At 42.3% G+C, this 20,355-nt stretch overlaps 1 protein-coding gene across 1 annotated transcript; it reads left to right on the top strand.

Annotated features, from left to right (window-relative positions):
• Nucleotides 1–11,643: 11,643 nt before the first annotated feature.
• Nucleotides 11,644–15,828, top strand: LOC311518958 (left-right determination factor 2-like; the record flags this gene model as incomplete). Its single annotated transcript, XM_084625035.1, has 4 exons — nt 11,644–11,949; nt 12,984–13,230; nt 14,303–14,542; nt 15,489–15,828. Exons 1-4 carry the CDS (start codon nt 11,685–11,687, stop codon nt 15,826–15,828), a joined length of 1,092 nt encoding a protein of 363 aa, XP_084481161.1. The 5' UTR covers nt 11,644–11,684.
• Nucleotides 15,829–20,355: the final 4,527 nt, after the last annotated feature.

Here is a 20,355-nt window from a genome sequence, read left to right as displayed (position 1 = left end):
GTTATATGTAACAAAAAACAAAACAAAAACTTACCTATACAAAAATTAAGAGTGATTTTGCTACTCTTCCTTGCTTATGAAGCGGGAGGAAACTTGTTGGGTACAGACTGTGTGGATTTCACAGAACTTTGATTTGAATTTCAACTTAATACAAACCAAAGGAGAAAAGGAAATACTCAAAATGAAACTGCTACATTTCGTTAAGTTCTGTGCATTGCTTATGGATTTGTAAAAGATAGTATCTGTGAGATTTCATTATTTAACTTAAAGTCCTACCATGTGGCCATTAGAAATGGGCTTGAACTGTAAAATTCTGATTTTGATTGTACAAAAGCCAGGAAATTCAGTGTTATGGTTCCCACAGCAACAGGAACTCTTTGCTGCTTTGCGCATATGCATTACTTCAGGAAGGTGGTATGAGGTCTCCACTAATGACAGCAGGATGATCCTACTGAGCATACCCAGGGAGCTGAGTGCCAGGAACACATGCCAGGAGTGTCACAGGCAGATTGGCAGCAGGCTTCCTGGTGACAGGATGAAGAATGCCTTACATATGAAAACATAGTGTAGTTGTAAAAGCAGACAGCTCTGAGTGAGAGCATTGTGCCTTCATCAGGAGCAGAATGTTCCCCACCCCCAGAACAGGAGATCTGGTTTTATTAAAGCATGAGCAAAATGTTTGGGGCCCAGGCATCAAGCTACCAGTTGCATAGACCACTCCCATTGAGTCAACTGACAGGATGCTCAGGCCCCTGGTGGGCACTCACTAACACCTTCACTTCCTTGGAAAGGAGGAAGAGAAACACAGAATGAAGAAAGAAGGAAAGACAACAAAGACTGTCCAATGATTCTCATACCCACATACAGCTTTAAAAAATACATGTCATTACCTAGCATAAATTGAATTGTTTTTCAATAGATTTTTTTTCTCTGTAGTGTTCTGCTTTCTGTCAATACCTCCACTTTCTCTCTCCCCCCTTTTCTTTTTGTATATATCTCTCCTTCTCTCTTTCCAATGTTTTCTCCTTTTTCGTCTTTTTTGTTACTTCCCTTCTGTTCCCTCATTCCTGCTCTCAATTTTATAGTATTCTCTCCTTCTGTTTCATTCTTCCTTTCTCATGCCTATACTTTCCCTTTACTGTGATCCTTATTTCTCTGGATATCTCTCTTTTCTGTTCCCTCCTCCCACATCTGAACATAAAGGAAGGGTGCATACGTGTTTGATGCATCTCCTCCAGGCATAGGCAGCATAATTCACCAGATTGCAAGCCATGTCTGGCTTGGGAGCAGTAGTATGGTCTGCTCTGTATAAAGGGAAAGAAAATGGAATGCAGTAATTGCAAGCTGAGCTCAAGCATCTCACTGGTCATCTGTGAATTCATGGAGGAGAATAATATCTTTTTCATAAATAAGCAATAGCAGCTTGCAAAGTGCATATTGCTTAGCTTACCAGGATGCTTTGTGTGCTGTACCTTTTTAGAGTTCATTGCTTAAGAGAGCTTTGTCAACAAAAGCTGAGTTTGTTCAGCAACTTTGAAAATCAGGTTGCTCGTGTAGTTATCTAAATAAGGACTTAATTTTGGCCTGTATGATTTGCTCAAAAGGTCTTTTCCTGACAGAGCTGGGAACAGTGGCCACGTCTTCTAGACTCCCCATTCCCAACGCTACACAACTCTGCTTCAGAAGAGCAGATGGTACTAGAGGATGCTAACTGGTTATAATTAAATTTACCTAATCAGGAAGACTTCAAGCAAATTGTGAAAACACCCACAGTGTGATTCTGATAGCCATCCTGGGGGAGAGAGTTTCATGAGTGAGCTAGGCCCTAACAGTGGGAAGGCCTTGTCTCTAACTGGTTAACTAGTTGTCCCTTATACTTGGGAATGGCAAGAAAGGATAAACCAGTCGATCTGAATTGCTTTGGGGGTACCTTAGGGTGATAGATGGGTTCACAAAATCTTTCTCCTAGATTAGGGTTTTATATATCAATAATAAGCTTGTGGCAGCCAGTGCATTTCATAGAGGGCAGTTGCCACACCCAGGCACTTATATTAAGGAGTAAGCAGGCAACTGCATTCTGCAACTACTGCTGTTTCTGGATCAATTTCAAGGGAAGCCCAGGAAGTAGAGAATTTAATAATCTAGTATGATGACTATGAGCCCTGATACAAGTAATTGTCCCTATGTGCAATATACCAACATGTGCTAAAGTACCTTCCTGACCCAGGCCCATAATGAGATCACAACTGAGCTGGCACTGTCTTGAAGGGCTGAGAGTGAATCAAGCTGTGAAAAGATTGAAGAAGACTTTCGGGGCCTAATCTCGCAAACCCGATGCATGTGGAATTCCTGCTGAAGTCAACTGAAATTTTATACGTATTGGCTTTGCTGGATCTGGATCTTATTAAAGTCACTATCTCCTGGTAGCCTGTTTCACAGGTGTAACTATAGGTCACAGCAAAAAATGGATAATGAATTTCCAACTCTAACAAAGCTGTTCCGGTCTTTGGGAGCAGTGAGCTATTACTACTTGTTTTGCCATTTTAGGGGGAGCTTTAAAAAGCAAAACGGGAGTTAGGTACCCAACTCTCATTGACAGTCAGTGGGACTTGCGCACCTAACTCCCCTTTGTGCCTTTGAAAATCTCCCCCATACATATGACTTGCTACAGGAGCACCTTTACTCAAGACTGGATTGGCAGTTGACCAGAAACCTGAGGGCCACAACAAGTTTGCATAAAGTGGAGTAGATTATTGCCACAGTATCTTTATTATAGAGGTGCTGCATGGGAAGCCCACAGGTTCCAGCATTGGATGGATGATATTTCCTGCAGGGACCTATAGTTTCCATGGGCTGAACATCAAGACTAAGCGTCAGGACAGCAGTCAGCTTCACTGTAGAACTCTCTGCTTTCAGGCTGCACTTTGGCCACTGCTGATTTAATACATTTGTATAAGCAGATGGTCAGGTAAGAAAATATTAGCAGACGTGCTTGCATGTTTGTGTTTCACACATCAAAGGACCTGACAAAGCCTGGTTAGCTCTTCCTTTAAAAATCAATTGAGTAAGATGCATGTCCCTGGGCTCTATAGTATGGATGTTAAATGGATTAAGTCTTGTGTGGGTTGCACAGCTTTATTTTTTGGCCTTGCAAGGCCCATGTTAAATCCAGGGGTTTAGTCCCTTTGTTTTCACCGATGTAGGGACATGGCAGGAAACTGCACAATTTAACTTATGTCCTGAAATAAAATATTCTTTTGTGTTCTGGTTTAGAATCAAACGCATAAAGAATTTTAATTCTTTCTTTCTGATTTTCCTTTTAAGTAGTAGAACAGAAAAAGGCTATAGGGACACCAAAATGCAGGATTCATCAAAAAGATTTATAAAGTTACTAGAAATATTGTCATGAGTTTTTTATTAATTTATTTTATTTTTATTTCAATGAAAAATGTTTCAATTGTTGTTATTTGTTGGATATAAACACTCTCCTGAAACTTCTGCAGCCTAAACATTGCAGTATTGTTCTAGGACATGAGAACCAGAGAATAAAACTTCATATTAGGATTTCATTTTATTACTTATTTTTGTACAAGGCCCAAAAGTAGGTGCCTTACAGAACAAAGGGAAAAGAAACTAGATATGGACAAAAGGGAAACAGGCCAAACAGTTGTCATTGTCCAAGATGTGTAAAAAGTATAATGGAAACTATCAGCATACGTAGTAAAAAGTACATTAGATTTTTACACATTGGTTTAGTTTTAATAATTTGAAATGTTATTAACAGACTTAAGGTATTTTTAAAAAATACTGACTTTTTAACCAGACAGAATCCTTTCAAGTTCATGGCAAAGAAAAGTTGTCTCTAAAATAAGAAAAATAAACCACTGACCAATGCACAAGTTAATATAGTATGACTCAGATCATCTTATTAGAGGACTATTTCACCTCTCTTTAACCCTATCCATTCTGAAAGCCTTTCAAGCATTCCTCCTCTGTATTACTCTGTCTGTCCAGGGCTCAGACGTGTAGGTTTGGCACTGTTGCTGGATCCATTCAGAACTCCACTTCATCATTCTTTTGATTACGGAGCTAATGTGCTGTTAAGAACAGGAAAAGAAGCCACGCACAAGTAATTATTTTGGTATTGAATCAGTCTGGGTCCCACAATGTAAAACCTATTGACACATAGTCACATAAGTTACTATAGCCACATATGTCAGAGAAAAGATGTATCAGCATAATTTAGCTCACCTTCCTGCCAATGTAGGTTTGTTTTCTCCAGTGTACTTTCTAGTGCTTTGCCCAGAAAGTCTTAAATATCTCAAGTAGTGGGACTTCTTCCATTATTTCCCTTGGGCAACTAATCCACAGTCTAACAGATGTTACCATTAGTAATGTATAGCCGCAGGTATGTCTCAGTTCTTCTTTTATATATATATATATATATATATATATATATATATATATATAATAGTCTTACATCATCCTCTGCAATATTCTTGATCTGACTTTTGCAGTTATCACCACAAAGAACTGCTTCTTTCCTTATTTACACTCTACCAAAGAATGCAAGTTATTTGCACATGAATCCTCACGGATGTTTAGCAGAAGACGCTCACTTAAAATTTCCTTCAGTTTGGCCTTTAATATGTATTTTTTGCTTACTGAGAAGACACCTCCTAGTAAATTTGGTAATGTAAATTATTCACTGTTCATTAGCATGTGCTTTGTAAAAGTTCTGCCATTGCAGGCTCTGTATTAATGGAACTAAATGACTCCTAGCAGACAGTTGTGTGTTATACCATGTAGAAGTGCTTATACTGGTATAGCTTATTCCAGGCCTTTTCTACACTTAAAAGGGTTTGTCAGTATAGATATACTGGAAGAACTATACCAGCAAACTCCTCTAGGAGATGCAGCTTATATTGGCAAAAGAGTTTTTTAGATGGTATAGCTTAAACTAGTTCCCCAAATGGAATAAACTATTCTGGCAAAAGGACGTTTTTACTGGTATAGCTGTCTATATGAGGGCTTTTGCTGGCTTACCTGTGTCTGTTAGGGGTGTGTTTTTTTCACACTCCTAACCAACGTAGCTTTGCTGGTAAAATTTTCTAGTGTAGACCAGGCCCCAATTTGGGAACTAAAATAAGTTATACCAGTAGAAAGCACCTTTGCATTAGTTCAACTGCATCTATGCTAGAGTTTTTACTGGCATAACTATGCCAGCAAAAAAAATTACATTCCTAATTGACAGTTATACTATAAGGCCTTGTCTACCCTGCCAATTTACAGCGCTGTAACTGTCTCGCTTAGGGGTGTAAAAAACCACCCCTCTGCGTGCTGCAAGTTTCAGCGCTGTAAAGTGGCAGTGTAGACAGTGCACCAGCGCTGGGAGCTACTCCACTTGTGAAGGTGGTTTTAATGCCGCGACTACACAGCCACATTAGAGTGCTGCCACAGCCCGCTGCTTAACATTGGCTAGTGAAGACGTGCCCTGAAACTTTTAAAGTGTAGACCAGCCTTACGTTCTTTCGAAAAAAACAAAGTGGATCCCCATTGTTAAGATATGGCAATTAAGCGTGTGCTTAGTAGACAAGTAAGTGGCTCCTGCAAACCAGTCCCTCTACACAGGTAACAATTAGGGCCAGTATTGCAGTTCTTATGCAGCCTTTCTGCTCAGCAAAACTCCCATTGTCATAAGAACTGCAAAACTGAATCCTCAGAAAGAGTTCCCAAGTCATAGAGCAGTTAGTGACATAAAACAATGTGTAATATTGTGGTATGCTGCAGACTGTTTAAGGTCATATGACTGATAAATTACATGTATTTGATTTGACAGCATTCACCAGTATTTTGGCCTAGCACAGTACCAAACACAACCTCTCCAGCTACTGACTGGCAGGGAATGGCTGGAGACAAGGACACTGAAGTAAGAGAAAAAACTGTGTATTTAAAAAGTTGTGTTTGTTATTGCTGAAAAAATAACATAGAGAGACTTCTGTGCCAGGACTGTGGCACTTTGCAAAATGCTGATAACACAAATAATGTGAGAAAGCCATCTGACCTGGCTGCCATCACCTGATCTGTGTGGCACATTAAGAGGCCAAACATTTCTGTCCATTCCAACCATAACAGTTAACCTCTTGTCTGAGTTATTTGACTGGAGAAAGTCCATAAGGAAAAGCAGAACTCTTTTGAGTATAGAAGCAGTGAATTCAGAGAGTCTGAATGTCAGAGTAATCTGGACTGCACAGTTAAAGGGGACTGCCTTCATCATGGTAGTGCTTATGATATCCTGGAGTTCAAGGTCAGATGAGTTGTAGAGCCTTTGTTTCACTGAAATGTGGCTCTTGTTACATTAGTTAAATATACTTTTTTTTTTTACTTTGTGGGACAGATGCAACCCTGGTCTCTGGCATAAGTGAGCACAACTTCCATTGATTTCAGGGGCTTCACTGACTGAATGTGGTGTTTTGTCTATAAGGAGGACTTGATGGGTTATGAGACTGGCCTGGGCTACAAGACTTTCTCTGATGTAGATTGCTGGGTCCAATCCAGCCCAGGCTGATAGTAAGTAAAGGCTATTATTCTCTAATGGCTCTTTGGTGGCCTAGAATAAATGATTTGGGTGATTTTGATCCAGTTGCTAGCAGACAAGTGTCCATGTCACAAAACCTGACACCAAAATTGGCTCCCTTTCTGGCCGTCACAGCAGACAGGCAAAGGTCTGGGTGGACCATGGAGACTGATGAACGCTTCTCTCAAGTCTAGAATGAATCCTTCCAGGGCAGGGTTGAAGCACACTGGGGAGGCTCACACTGCTACTAACAAGCTTTACCTGTCCCATGGACATATAGAAGTCTTGAGGGCTGCTAGTTTGTCACTTTTCACCAGCAAGTTATTCATATCTGAATGAAAGAGCAGTTGCTTACAGATAAGCTATGGAGGGAAGGCCACCACCAAGTAAAGATTTCTTTGCAATATCTTGAAATGGGCTAAGTGTCGTTTTAATGAAAGGTGTGTGGTAGTTTTTGGAACATAGTCTAGACTGGAGGGTGCTGTTACAGGAGGGTACTCGGGGCTAAAGTGGCAAACAAGTGTGATAGTGACCCTGTGTCCTCCTGCTTACTCATCCTTAGCAGTGAGGGAATTTCTCAAAGGAAGAACCTCAATGGAAAAAACTACTTAGGAACCAGTAACCTAGAGCTTTACACTGCCATGTTGAAGAACTGGATTTGACAGTGGGACCCAGGTTCCTGTCCCAAGGAGAGGGTTTGAAAAACCATAGCAAAGGATATGGAGATTTTCTTTTCTTGGTCACCATTTTGAATTTAGCCCAGATCCATAATGACCAAAAGTTTCTGTTAGGTGGTCTTTGTGAAATAAGCTTGATCATTTCCCTTCAGTTCTTAGGAGCCGATCCTGGGCCCATTGAATTAAATGTCCAAATTCCCATTGACTTGCATGGTACTTTTCTTAGTGGAAAAGCGTCATAGACAGCATTCCCAGAACTAATACTAACTGGCAGTCACAAGAGACAGGCCAAAGACTGAATGCAAATGCAACTCTGAGTCAGAATGTGAGGGGCTATCTTGACTAAAAATTAGGGATAAAATAGTGAATTGCCCTATCTTCCCCCCACAGGTCAGGGATGAGATCCATTGATGAGATGAGGGGAAGGGGGCAGTTTACACAGCTGCTACATGTACTGTACCTGTTCTGTGGATAAAAAGAGGCTGTCAGTTTTCAAAGATGTAGGCTCAGCACTTACCCTGAACATTACATTCTGTGGGTTTACTTGAAAAATGTGTAACACTCAATTTGCTTTAAATTAAACAGAGAAGAATAAGAAAATATTAGAGATGGGGATCAAACCTGAAGCCCCAAACTGAGCACTTCTGAAATGTGGGGAAGTTTGTATATGGGCCTGAATATCACAGCTCGAGATCCATAGACCCAAACACCATGTCCAGATATCATGCTGCACAACTGCAGCCTGGGCCCACCTCTGTACAACACACATGATGCACAAACCACACTTGGCGTTTTTCCTAACATGCAGAAACTGTCATAATAACATTTTCTCAAGCAGGAGCTGTTCAAACATGGGTCTGGTTATGACACAAAATAGTTGTGTACATGGAAATATAAATCTCAAAAAAATAAGGACACAAATCTTCACCCACACTCAGCAAATACACTTTCCTGCTGGGCACAACAAATCTGTTTGAAATGTCCATGTTGCTTAGGTTAAATCTGTACAATTAAGTCTAAGTCTTTCACACTTTCTCTTTTAGCCCATTAGATTTATTTACCAAAAGGCTTGTAAACATTGTGCAGATATGCCCAGCCAACAAAGCAGCCATGTCTGAGAGCTGCTTTGGAATGAAACTAAAATCTTGCATTTATTGACCTCCCTCCCACCAACTGTTGACTTGTATTGAAACTGTCAGTCCCTCATATTTCATTCCTTGCAGCCACCTTAAATCCCCTGTCTGACATTTTAACTGCACCATGTAGGTTCCAATACACATTGCACAGAAAGAGCTATTATAAAATTCCTGACTTTTCTTGTTTGCATGACAAAGAGAGAATGGCAAATCCTGCAATTGGAGCAGATAATCACTATCCCGTGAAAAGCCTGCAATCCACATCCTTTTTTTTAAAGCTGAGCTTCAACTGTGTTTGCTCAATAATTTTATTTTACATGTTGAGCCTATAAATCTGCTTCCAATACACATTTGACAATGAAGAGTCTTCAACCTAATAGGCTGGACATCAGCCATGAGAGAAATCACTTTCTGATGAGAAGATTTTTGCTGCTGAAGGATCTACCCAGTAGCTTTCACTTTCCATAATAGTACTTTTTTGAATAGCTCTTACTAGTGACTACTGACATGAATAAGGACTGTGTGGGTTGATAAGGTTCCAGGATCAGGCCCTCTGTCTGGTTCAAAGAAAAATCAGAATGCATGAACTATAACTATTTTACAACTGGTGACTCTTCTCACTCTCCAAACTTCTCCAAATTCAAGGTTATGAGTTCGTCACTGGAAACAATTTGTTGGGAAATCTGTGTCTTAGGGAAGATTTTGTCAGCTACAGTCTTGCCACTGTCTTTCATTCCAATGCAACTCATTGCCAATGCTATATCTGCCCATGCTACCATTATGTAACTCGGTGGCTCTCAGCTTTTCCAGACTACTGTACCCCTTTCAAGAGTCTGATTTGTCTTGCGTACTGCCAAGTTTCACCTCACTTAAAAACAACTTGCTTACAAAGTCAGACATAAAAATACAAAAGTGTCACAGCACACTATTACTGAAACATTGCTTCCTTTCTCATTTTGACCGTATTATTATAAAATAAATCAATTGAAATATAAATATTTCCCTTACGTTTCAGTGTATAATATATACAGTAGTATAAACAAGTCATTGTCTGTATGAAATTGTAGTTTGTACTGACTTCGCTAGTGCTTTTTATGTAGCCTGTTAAACTAGACAAATAGCTAGATGAGTTGATGTACCCCCCTGGAAGACCTCTGCATACCCCCAAGGGTACACATACCCTTGCTTGAGAACCACTGATGTAATTCAAAAGGTTGCATCCCGATGTACCAGTGTACAAAACAGCGTTGCATTTAAATTGTGATGTAGTGTGGAATGCCAGAAGGAATGCAGGAAGGAGCCCAATTCCTACAAACACACCTTACACTTACACTTGCAACATAATTCATGTAAGTAATCCCACTGAAGTCAGAAGGATCAGTATTGTCTTAATCTATATTTTGTAAACCACTGAGCACACTGATGGTGCTTAAATAAACTAATTAATTAGAGTATAATATCATACTTCATAAATAGAATCTAAACATCCCCAAATTTTGATTTGGGAATCTGGCCATAGATCTGAATGTTATGGGTTATCCTATCCATTACAAGATAATGGAGAATGTAAATCTATAAAGAGAGCTGCTTATGAAAAGCCTTTGGAGACAATTTGGACAGTTACTAAAGTAAAGTAACCTTTACTAACCTTAACCTTTAGTTAGTAAAATAACTTTTTTCAAAAGATTCTATTCGCTTCCTTCACCCTCTTACAGCAGTAGACTGTATGATGCTCAGGTTTATGTAAACTATAGATGGGCCAAAAGAGAGTGGTTTTATTTTGGTTTGACAGAACCTCAGCAGTTGGGTCCTCAAACCAGGCCCTATTCAGAGAGCCTCCCCTCCCCCCCAATCAAGGGGTTGGGTTACATTTTTTCAAGTTGGCCTTATCGCTTTAGAAACAAGCAAAAACAGTGGAGGCTGGTGACATCTGAAGGTGGGTTCAACTTCAGACCCATCTACAATTAGAAGAAATGTCAATGTCATGTGACCTCCCTGTCTGGAAAGGATGAAACTTTAGAACTCACAAAAAATGTCAAGTTGCTCTAACATTTCATTGATCAAGATGCTGTTTTTCAATTCCCTCCTCGTGGGGCTTGTTGTGAGGAATTAGACTTCCAGTTGTTTTGCGTGCAAACTCCAGGGAAGCAAATGATGTAGACGTTTCAAAGTTGAAAAGGTAACTTAAAAAACAACAACCTGGTTTACCAGGTTAGCTTTATTTCTCACTGACAGCCATCTGCTGTGAGAATTGATATTGCTGAAGCAATGCGATGGATGAGGGGGACTGTTGGGCAGACAGTATCCCCCAAAAGCAGAGTTTGGTTTCTGACAGTTGCCAAAAGATAACCTATGTTTGTATAATACAGCCTTTTTTTAAAACACAAGCTATGTTTAAATTGACAAGAGATAAAATTGAGGACACTTTTCTAAAATGTAGAAACAGTACATTTTCAGAGTTCTCTAATTCAGAAATATCTTGCTTGGTTTACAAGGCATGAAGAAACTGTCATATTAACATTTTCTCAAGCAGGAGCTGTTCAAACATGGATCTGGTTATGACACAAAATAGTTGTGTACATGGAAATATAAATCGCAAAAAGCCATCAAAATGGTAGGATTTGTGATTCTTTACCACCGAGAATGGGCTTAGGCACAGTTCACAAAGACAAAAGCAGTCTGTTCCCCAAAGACCTTATGATTTAGAATTAAATATTCTTAATATCTGTATAGTTTTGAGACTGAACTTTCACCTGTCTCACTGATGAATTATGCTTCTTAAAGATATTCTGGGCCCAATTGTAGTTGTGAGCTCCTTATGGTAGGAACTGTGTCTTCTGGGGAGTTGTACTGTGGTGGTGTACATAAATGATAATTTCATACTCTGCAGAAATGTTCCTTTTGACCCAGACTGAGCATGAGACATTTCAGGCCATTAAGAGGTTTGGAGGGCAAAAGTGAAAAGAGAGCTAAAAAGAATGGAAACCCTCTTCCAATCTAAAATAACTGGAGACTATCCTAAATATTTCTTATATTTACTTCACAGCACATGAAGGTGTTAATATGTCTTGTTACTTCCAATGTGAGAGTATCCCTTTCAAGTCCTCCGCTTCACCTCCACTTGTGGAATTTGTTGTTCCAGTGGGACCGGACTTGCTATAAAAATCCAGCACATTAGGTCTCTTTCCCATTCAGGCAGCTTGGGAGCTTGAAGAGGCATCTCTGCCAAGACCAGCCTCCAGGGAGAGTGATCAGTTCATCCATTCTGATAAGCTGTTTGGTGACTGACAGAGGATGAGTGTGAGGCTTGGCTGGATGGTCTGTGTAGTCTGCCTAGCCACCACTGCCAGTGGATTAACCCAGAAAAAGCTCAAGGAGGCTTTGCTGGAGAAACTGGGGCTCTCTGAGGTTCCAAAACTTCAGAAGAGAGATCTAGTGAATCTAGTTATCCCAGATCACATAAGGAACAAATACATCTCTATGTTGAGGCGCCACAGAGTGAAGAGAAGAGCCTTGCCAAGTTTGGCTGGCATCCTGAGAGGAATCCCGGGCAATGCAGGTAACAATGCTAGTATTATTACAATTAGTTTAGCAAAACCCCAGATCCAAACACCCACTGAATTTGGGGGAAATTCAGATCCAGATATGCTTTCTGGATTCCTGACTTTCTGGATTCTAAATATATAATGGGCTGAACAAAAACCTTAGTGCCAACTTGCAAACTTGGGGGCATTTCAATTTGGATCTGTTTCTGGAGCTGAACGTTACTAGGACCCTTCTCTATTTATTATTATGTGGATAAAAAAGATGTGCATAAAGTAATGGTGGTTTAAAGACTAAAGCATAACATGGAGGTTTGCATGGTCATTACAACTGATATTGGAGCTGGTTGAAAAGTGGGTTTACTGCTATAGAAAATTTTGACAAAAATTTAAAAAATCTTTTTAAATCAAACCTCCTCTCCTCCCCTCCCCCACCGGTTTCTAGCTAAAAACTGCAAAAATGTCAGTTTTCAGTTTTTTGACAAAAAAATCAAAACGTTGTGAGGAAAGCAGGTACTTTCCATGCAAAATTTTGTTTTGCCAAAATCAATTTTCAGTCAGAAAAAATTCCAATAGGAAAGTTCTGATTAGCCTTACATGAGATATTAGTGTTATTTGTACCCAAAATCTCAGCATGCTCAGCATTACAAAGATTTACATTGTTTTCCAGGGCAGTTAGCAAAGGCCAGTTGTCTGTTTAAAACAGTCCAACAGCCTGTTTTCATACAGAGATCTGTAAAATAAATAAATGCCCAGCCATTGGTGGTTTTGGGTTCTGCGGGAAATAAAATACTTATTCCTTCCCATTATCCACCAGGTTACAGAGAGCCATGCAGAGGGAGATGATGAGGGCATTTACAAGGCATTGATTCAAATGTGCATTAGAAAAGATGTGTTTAGTACCTGTGTAGGGACTAAGTGGCCTGCTCTTTGGAGTATGAGATGAGTGTGTTGTGGTAATTAGGAATGAAAGGGAAGTGTTAGGGCTTTGCTTGTGTGGGATGGAAATGATGCTGAGCCAGGCTCTCCTTGTTGTTCCCAATGTACACAGATATTGCAGGAGAAGTTCTCTATTCTGATACCACACGCCAGAATCTGGTCTTCGACATGGAAGGGAGAATACCTGAAAACAGTGAAGTGACGATGGCTGAACTAAAACTTTTCAAAAAGCCCCTGAACAGAACGAACATGCCTACAACCAAGCAATCTCACCGGCCAGTCACTAATGCCAGAGTCAGTGTGTACTGGGTGCAGATCCAAGCTGATGGCACCAACAGGACTTCCCTGATTGATTCCAGGTAAGAAATTATCCTTTAATGTGGTTATAGCTGCATTTTAGGGACTTCGTTTTACTGGGCCTGATTCTGATGTCAGCTACACTTGTCTAAATCAGGAGAAACTCCAATGAACCCAGTGGAGCTACACCTGTAAACAACTGATGTGAGATCAGAATCAGGCCCACAGCCCTTGCTCTGGTACAATTCCTACCTAAGTAAAACTGCAGGCTCTGGTTTTGTATCCTCTTTTATTTCCATAATGAGTTTGTAAGAGCAAGGGCATCTTTATTTCTTACAAAGATTTCAATATTCATCTTGAAGTGACTGTATTTCTGTACTTTGTCTGAAAGCCATACATTATAATACAGTTAAAAAATTGCAATCTTAATAATTAGTTCTAGTCTCTTGCTCTGGCATAGCCTTCTGTCTCATTCACATCTCTCTCTCTCTCTCTCTGTTTCCTATTTTGAAAACACTGATGGATTGCTGGCTTTTCTTCTTCTGAAGATTTCTTTCATTGGTCATTGACTATGCAAATTCCATACAGGGGCTGTGATTCTGCACCACTGAAGTCTATGAAAGCTTTGCAGTTGACTTCAGTGAGGGCAAGATCAGACACAAAAGCTATAAACCTCATTTTTGCATAGAACTTTATAGACCCAATTCATCTCTGGCAAAAACAGATGTAAATGACATTGTTTTTAAAGGGCTTTCACTTGTTTATGCCAAGGCTGAATATGGTCCTGTATTGTCAAAACTCTTGTCAAATCCTAAGAAATTCTTTGATGTGAATGGATATAGTAGTTCTTTAGTTAGTACCTCAACATTTGCTATGTGAGTATATCTGTATCTCTCTTAAAAATAAGTATTATTATTTTTTATTAAAGTTTAATCATAGCTATCCATTAAGAATTATTGTACAGTCAGGGCACATGGCAAACTAGAGGGACTAAATTAATCTCTGGTGTAATACTGTTGTTGTAAACAGAGTTTTACCAGGCATTATCTGGCTGAAGACAGCTACGAGTTGCCAGTCCTATGCCTTCAATTCCCTGAAATGGACTCTTTTTTTTGTCTCCACCTTGTCATACAGGTTGGTTCCAATAATGGAATCTGGTTGGAGGAATTTTGATGTGACCCAGGCTGTACATTACTGGCTAAAAGCCAAGAAGCAGGGACCAATGCTCCTGGAGATTTGGATTGAAGGAGAAAGGCTAGGTAGCTATGCCTCAGAAATGGCCAAAGTCGTGCGATTTACCTCTCAGGATCCTTTGGATAAAGCCCTGGGCAAACCCGAGTTGGTGCTTTATACCCTCAACCTAGAAGAATATGGGTATGTGTCAAATCCAAGGCTATGCTGTCTTTGGTATTTGGTTGCTAATTCATACTGAAGATAACATTTCAGGCCAGGCTTGGAAAGGCATGATTTAGTTGCAAAATTCCTAGAGTGGGTAGGTGAAAATGCAAGGAGGTCTTAAAGTTGCATACTGAGGTAAATAATGTGTCAAAATTAGAAATGAAATGAGCCGCAAAGTTTGGATAAAGATCTGGTTCCAAACTTCCCTAAAATTTGGACTATTTGGACATGGGGTTTTAGTTAGGCCCATTCTAGAGCTAGGAACCAGCTGTGAAGTTCAGATCTAGATCCAAACTATCCCAAAGGGTTTTGATTAGGGTCTCTAGTTGTAATATATTTTACAAATAATCATTCAGATCATGGAAACATAGACATAGTAGAGGAGACAAACATATCTGGGCTGGGATAGTATTGAATTTTTAGAGCCAGAGAACAGAAGGACTGATTCTCCACTACCTTGAGTCATTTACACAGAGGCAAAGTAAGTTCAAGAGTTGGTAAAACTCTCCTGTTCTGATACGATAGCATTTTACACTTTGCACAGTGTAAAGGACTGCACAAGGTGCATAGCAATGGAGACTCAGGCCCAAAGGACGCAGCTTTCCCAGTTAGAAAGAAATAACTGCAAACGGAATAGCTAGGAAGTTTCTTTACTTTAAAGCCTCTCCTCTCCTCAGATTTACTGAGCTCATTTCCGTACTTAAATACTTGAACTAAGAATGGGCCTGAACCATCACCTTGGATCTAAACATCCCTGAATTCTGGGGGCAGGCAGGGTGCTAATCCAGAGCCAAGCTTTGCACCTCAGGCCCTTCTCTGATGTTAATGATAAGGACTGCCCCTCCCCCCCCCCCGAATCTTTCAACATGAGTCCTGATTTTCAGTCACAGAGACATTATTTCTTGGCTTTGCTTTTCGATAGGGGGCCCGGAGACTGCAAGGAGGAAAGCGTGACGAAGAAACCCATCTGCTGCCGGCAGGAACACTACATCAACTTCCGAGAGCTGACCTGGACTCAGTACTGGATTATTGAGCCTGCGGGGTACCAGGCCTACATCTGCATGGGGGGCTGTGTGCAGGCCAAGAGCCTCTTGCGCCACTTTGGCTATGGAGAAAGAACCTGTGCTGTGGTGGAGAGCTCCCCACTTCCCATGATGTACCTCGTCAAGAAGGGAAACTACACGGAAATTGAAGTGGCTGAATTTCCTAACATGATCGTAGAAAAATGTGGCTGCGTTATGGACAACATAGCAGTGGTGTAGAATAAAGGCATATGGCGCAGGGCTTGGCTGCTCTTCAGCCAGGGGAGGGGACCTTCAGGAGCCCATTCCTCCCTTTGCCATCAACCCTAGATGCTGCAAAAGGGGTCGTAGACATGGCTCAGCTCCCCTCCCCACCCCTTCATGCCAGCTGGTTGTGGGGGCTGGTGCAAAGGACTTTGCATATTGCACCCTGTAAAAGGGTTTGACAGTCACTTGGAACTGCATTTGCCCCGCTGAGGAATTGTGCTGCCTGTGTCCTCTGCTAGCAGCGTGACTCTGGCCATTGCACCCAGTGTGATGCCCACCGCTCATGCAGAAATGGCCAATAAAGACAGTCCGTATATATACACACGTATTTTGCTGCCCTATGTACTTGATAAATATGAAGCCTGGCTCTCTCCTTACACTGGTGTAACACCATTGACTTCAGAACCAGACTCATAGTGAATGCCTGCAGGGGAAAGCAGAAATAGCAGTGATGATTTCCAGCTGAAGAACTGTTGAACCAATCATTCTTAACCATGTGTTGAAATCTCATGCCCGGTAATGTTGTCTGTGTGTCAGTCCTGACCATAAAAACATACTTACCATGAATCACAGACCAAAAGCACTTAAATGTAAATACTTTACAACTCAAAGCTGTCTATTTCTCATCTTTGTGCCATAACTTTAGGGTCTGATCCTTCAATCCTGAAGTCAATGGGAATGCTGGGGGGTAAAGACTGCTCACATGATGAGTAAGGGTTTGCAGGATCAGGCCCTTATTTTTTCAAGTTGTATGCCACAATCATTCCAGAGTAGATTTTTTTTCCCTTCGGTCTTGTATATTTTGAAACACTAGGAAAACAATAAAAGTATAAAATTAAAATGTTGATGTCTTTTGTTGGTAACTATTACTAGCTAGGAGGGTGCTTTATTGTGGGAAAGATTACTGACAAATCTGAACTGATACATCCACATTCATGTAAGATATACCTGTAATGACCAGACAAAATGTACATCTGGTAAATGAATATTCATATATCCTATATATTTCTGTATGAGCCAGATTCTGCTTTCAGTTACAAATCTGGAGTAACTCCATTGAATTTAATGGAATTATTCCAGATTGACCTCAATCTGAATGAGATCAGAATCTGGACCTATGTTTATATATGATGACTTTTTATATGTCTATCTTTTATATGACTATCTTTCTGTGAAGACTGGTTGGGTTGAGCCATTAAGTGGCAACACACAGTACAAGTGCTTCTCTCCTGACTCCATCAGTTTCTGCAGAATTTTAAGCTTTTTTTTTCTTTTAAAAGAGCAGCTTTAAATCCTTGTGAAAGGCAAAATCTTCTGAACATGATCAGATGCATTGCTAACGCTGCCCCTGCAGCCAATAAGCCTGAAATAACAACTCTGAAAGGTGTGAACTGCCCCATTCATGGTTAAGGCTGTTGAATCTGAAGATTAATTGAGATACAGTTGTTTAACTAAAAAGAAAAGGAGGACTTGTGGCACCTTAGAGACTAACCAATTTATTTGAGCATAAGCTTTCGTGAGCTACAGCGAATTTTCTTTTTGCGAATACAGACTAACACGGCTGTTACTCTGAAACCAGTTGTTTAACTGTTTATCTTTACCAGTGAGTTTGTATGAAGTGTGTGGCAAAACTGCTCAGGTTTGCAAAGGCTGGTGTATATCCACTTTCCATTGCAAAGGCTGGTGTATATCCACCAATTAATAAATCTGCATTGCTTGTCTTGAGCAGTGCAAGATGGTATATTTCTGAGTACAGTGCTGGGATCTGGTGGGTTCTGGTTGGTGCCTCCCTGTGTGATTCATGCGTGGCTCTCGGAGCATTCATGCAATACAGCTGGGTGTGGGGCTCCACATGTGGTTGTGTTGAGTGATCATAGCACTTGGAGGGGTTTGCTGCTGGTCACTAGCAAGGCAATGTGAGAGACAGCCCAGGCTGGAGAGAGTTTAGGGGGCACAGTGGTCCCAAGGTCCCAGGCTACACCCCAGGGATCCCATCATAGGGGCAGCAGAGGGCAAGGAGTGGGCAAGGACAGCTAAGCTGCCTAACGGCCACTAGGGGCAACAGAGGGCAGGGAGCAGGCAGGGGAAGCTATGTTGCCGAGAGGGCACCAGGGGCAGCAGAGAGAGGGGCGGCCATACTGCCTAACAGTCACTAGGGGCAACAAAGGGCTTGGAGGGGCGGCTATGCTGCCTAATGGCTACTAGGGGCAGCAGAGGGAAGGGAGTGGGCAGGGGCGGCCATGCGGCCCAACGGACACTAGGGGCAGTAGAGGGCACATGAGCCGGTCCTGACCCAGCCCCACCTGCGAGCCTGGCTGGCCCTGCAGCATGGCACTAACATTGGTTCCACCCCCGAGCCTGGCCAACCCCTGCACCATGGCGTCGGCCCTGCTTCCACTCCCGAGCCTTGCCAGCCCCCCAGCAAGACACCGGCCCTGGCCCCCAGTACGGCACTGGTACTGGTCCTGGACCCGCCCCTGAGCCTGGCTGGACCCATAGCAAGGTGCCAGCCCTGGCCCTGCCCCCTAGCCTGGCCACCCCCCCAACGTGGCGCTGGCCATGGTCCTGCCCTCGAGCCTGGCCGGCCCCCCAACAAGGCACTGGCCCTGGCCCTGCCTCCGAGCCTGGCCAGCCCCCCAGCAAGGTACCTGTCCCGATTCTGGCTGGCCCACAAGCAAGGTGCCTGTCGTGGAGCCGCCACCGCCCCTGGCCACCCCCCGACCATAGTGCCAACCATAGCCCCACCCCCAAGTGTGGCCAGTCCCCCAACAAGGCACCAGCCCTGGCTCCACCTCTAAGCCAGGCCAATCCCCAACAAGGTGCCGGTGCTGGCCCTGCCTAGGAGCTAGGCTGGCCCCCAAGCAAGATGCCAGCCCTTGACCCACCCTGAGCCTGGCCACTCCCCACTATGGCGCTGGCCCCATGCCCGAGACTGGCCAGCCCCCCAGCACGGTGCTAGCCCTGGTCCTGCCCCCAAGCCTGGCAGCCCTCCCAATTAGGTGCCCACCCTGGTCCCTCCTCCGAGACTACCCAGCCCCCCAGCCAGGTACCAGCTCTGGCCCTGCCCCCGAGCCTGGCCGGCCCCACAACAGGGCACTGGCCCTGGCCCCACCCCTGAGCCTTTGTCTTTGGTCTCTCTAACTCTGTGGTTCTCAAACTTTTGTGCTGGTGACCCCTTTCATATAGCAAGCCTCTGACTGCAACCCCACCTTATAAATTAAAAACATCTTTTTATATATTTAACACCATTATAAATGCTGGAGGCAAAGTGGGGTTTGGGGTGGAGGCTGACAACTCGCAACCCCCCATATAATAACCTTGCGACCCCCTGAGGGGTCCCGACCCCCAGTTTGAGAACCCCTGGTCTAACTCATTTAGTGAAGAGCCTAAGGCCTGAAACACTTCTCATACCTTTGAGCTGGTCAAGTCTGAGACACGGGAAAGCTTGCATTGGTACTGTCCATGCTCAATCTTTTCGATAGTTAAATGATGGCTCTCAGTTTGGTGTTCTGGCACCTTTCTCTGTCATAAATTCCCTTTATTAAAATAAAGGAACTTTAGGGAGAGAAAAAGAAAAGAAATAAACAGACTCATTAGACCTCAATGAGGGGATCTGTGGCATTCAGTACCTTTCTGTGAGTTATATGAAGACAAATAGATAAGCCCCATTGTCTCTGGACACCTCCTTCCCATGATTATGTAGAAGTCTGCCTTTGTTGTCATTAAAATTCAGGCCCAGCTTCATATTCCATTTCAGGGAGTAGCCTGAAGGCAAGACAGCATAACAAAGTGTAAAGTAGCCAATTTCTCAACAAACTAGCCACATCCAGTACTATCTGAGGAAGGAAGGGATTGGTTCCTTGCATGAGAATGAAGACTGATTGCCCTAACTAAATCCTAGTGTGGGTATTTATATTCGCAAAAAGAAAAGGAGTACTTGTGGCACCTTAGAGACTAACCAATTTATTTGAGCATAAGCTTTCGTGCGCTACAGCTCACTTCATCGGATGCATACTGTGGAAAGTGTAGAAGATCTTTTTATACACACAAAGCATGAAAAAATACCTCCCCACACCCCACAGTTGGCAACGGGCTTTGTTGCAAGGATAGGTTCCTGGGTTAGTGATTCTGTTGTGTGGTATGTGGTTGCTGGTGAGTATTTGCTTCAGGTTGGGGGGCTGTCTGTAGGCAAGGACTGGCCTGTCTCCCAAGATTTGTGAGAGTGTTGGGTCATCCTTCAGGATAGGTTGTAGATCCTTAATAATGCATTGGAGGGGTTTTAGTTGGGGGCTGAAAGTGACGGCTAGTGGCGTTCTGTTATTTTCTTTGTTAGGCCTGTCCTGTAGTAGGTGACTTCTGAGAACTCTTCTGGCTCTATCAATCTGTTTCTTCACTTCCACAGGTGGGTAGTGTAGTTGTAAGAATGCTTGATAGAGATCTTGTTGGTGTTTGTCTCTGTCTGAGGGGTTGGAGCAAATGCGGTTGTATACCCTTGCAACA

The sequence above is a fragment of the Lepidochelys olivacea genome, assembly GCF_965140295.1.
Source record: "Lepidochelys olivacea isolate rLepOli2 genome assembly, chromosome: 3".
Classification (NCBI taxonomy): Eukaryota; Metazoa; Chordata; order Testudines; family Cheloniidae; genus Lepidochelys; species Lepidochelys olivacea.
Note: the sequence above shows the minus strand (reverse complement) of the source record. Positions and strands in the feature narration are given on the sequence as shown.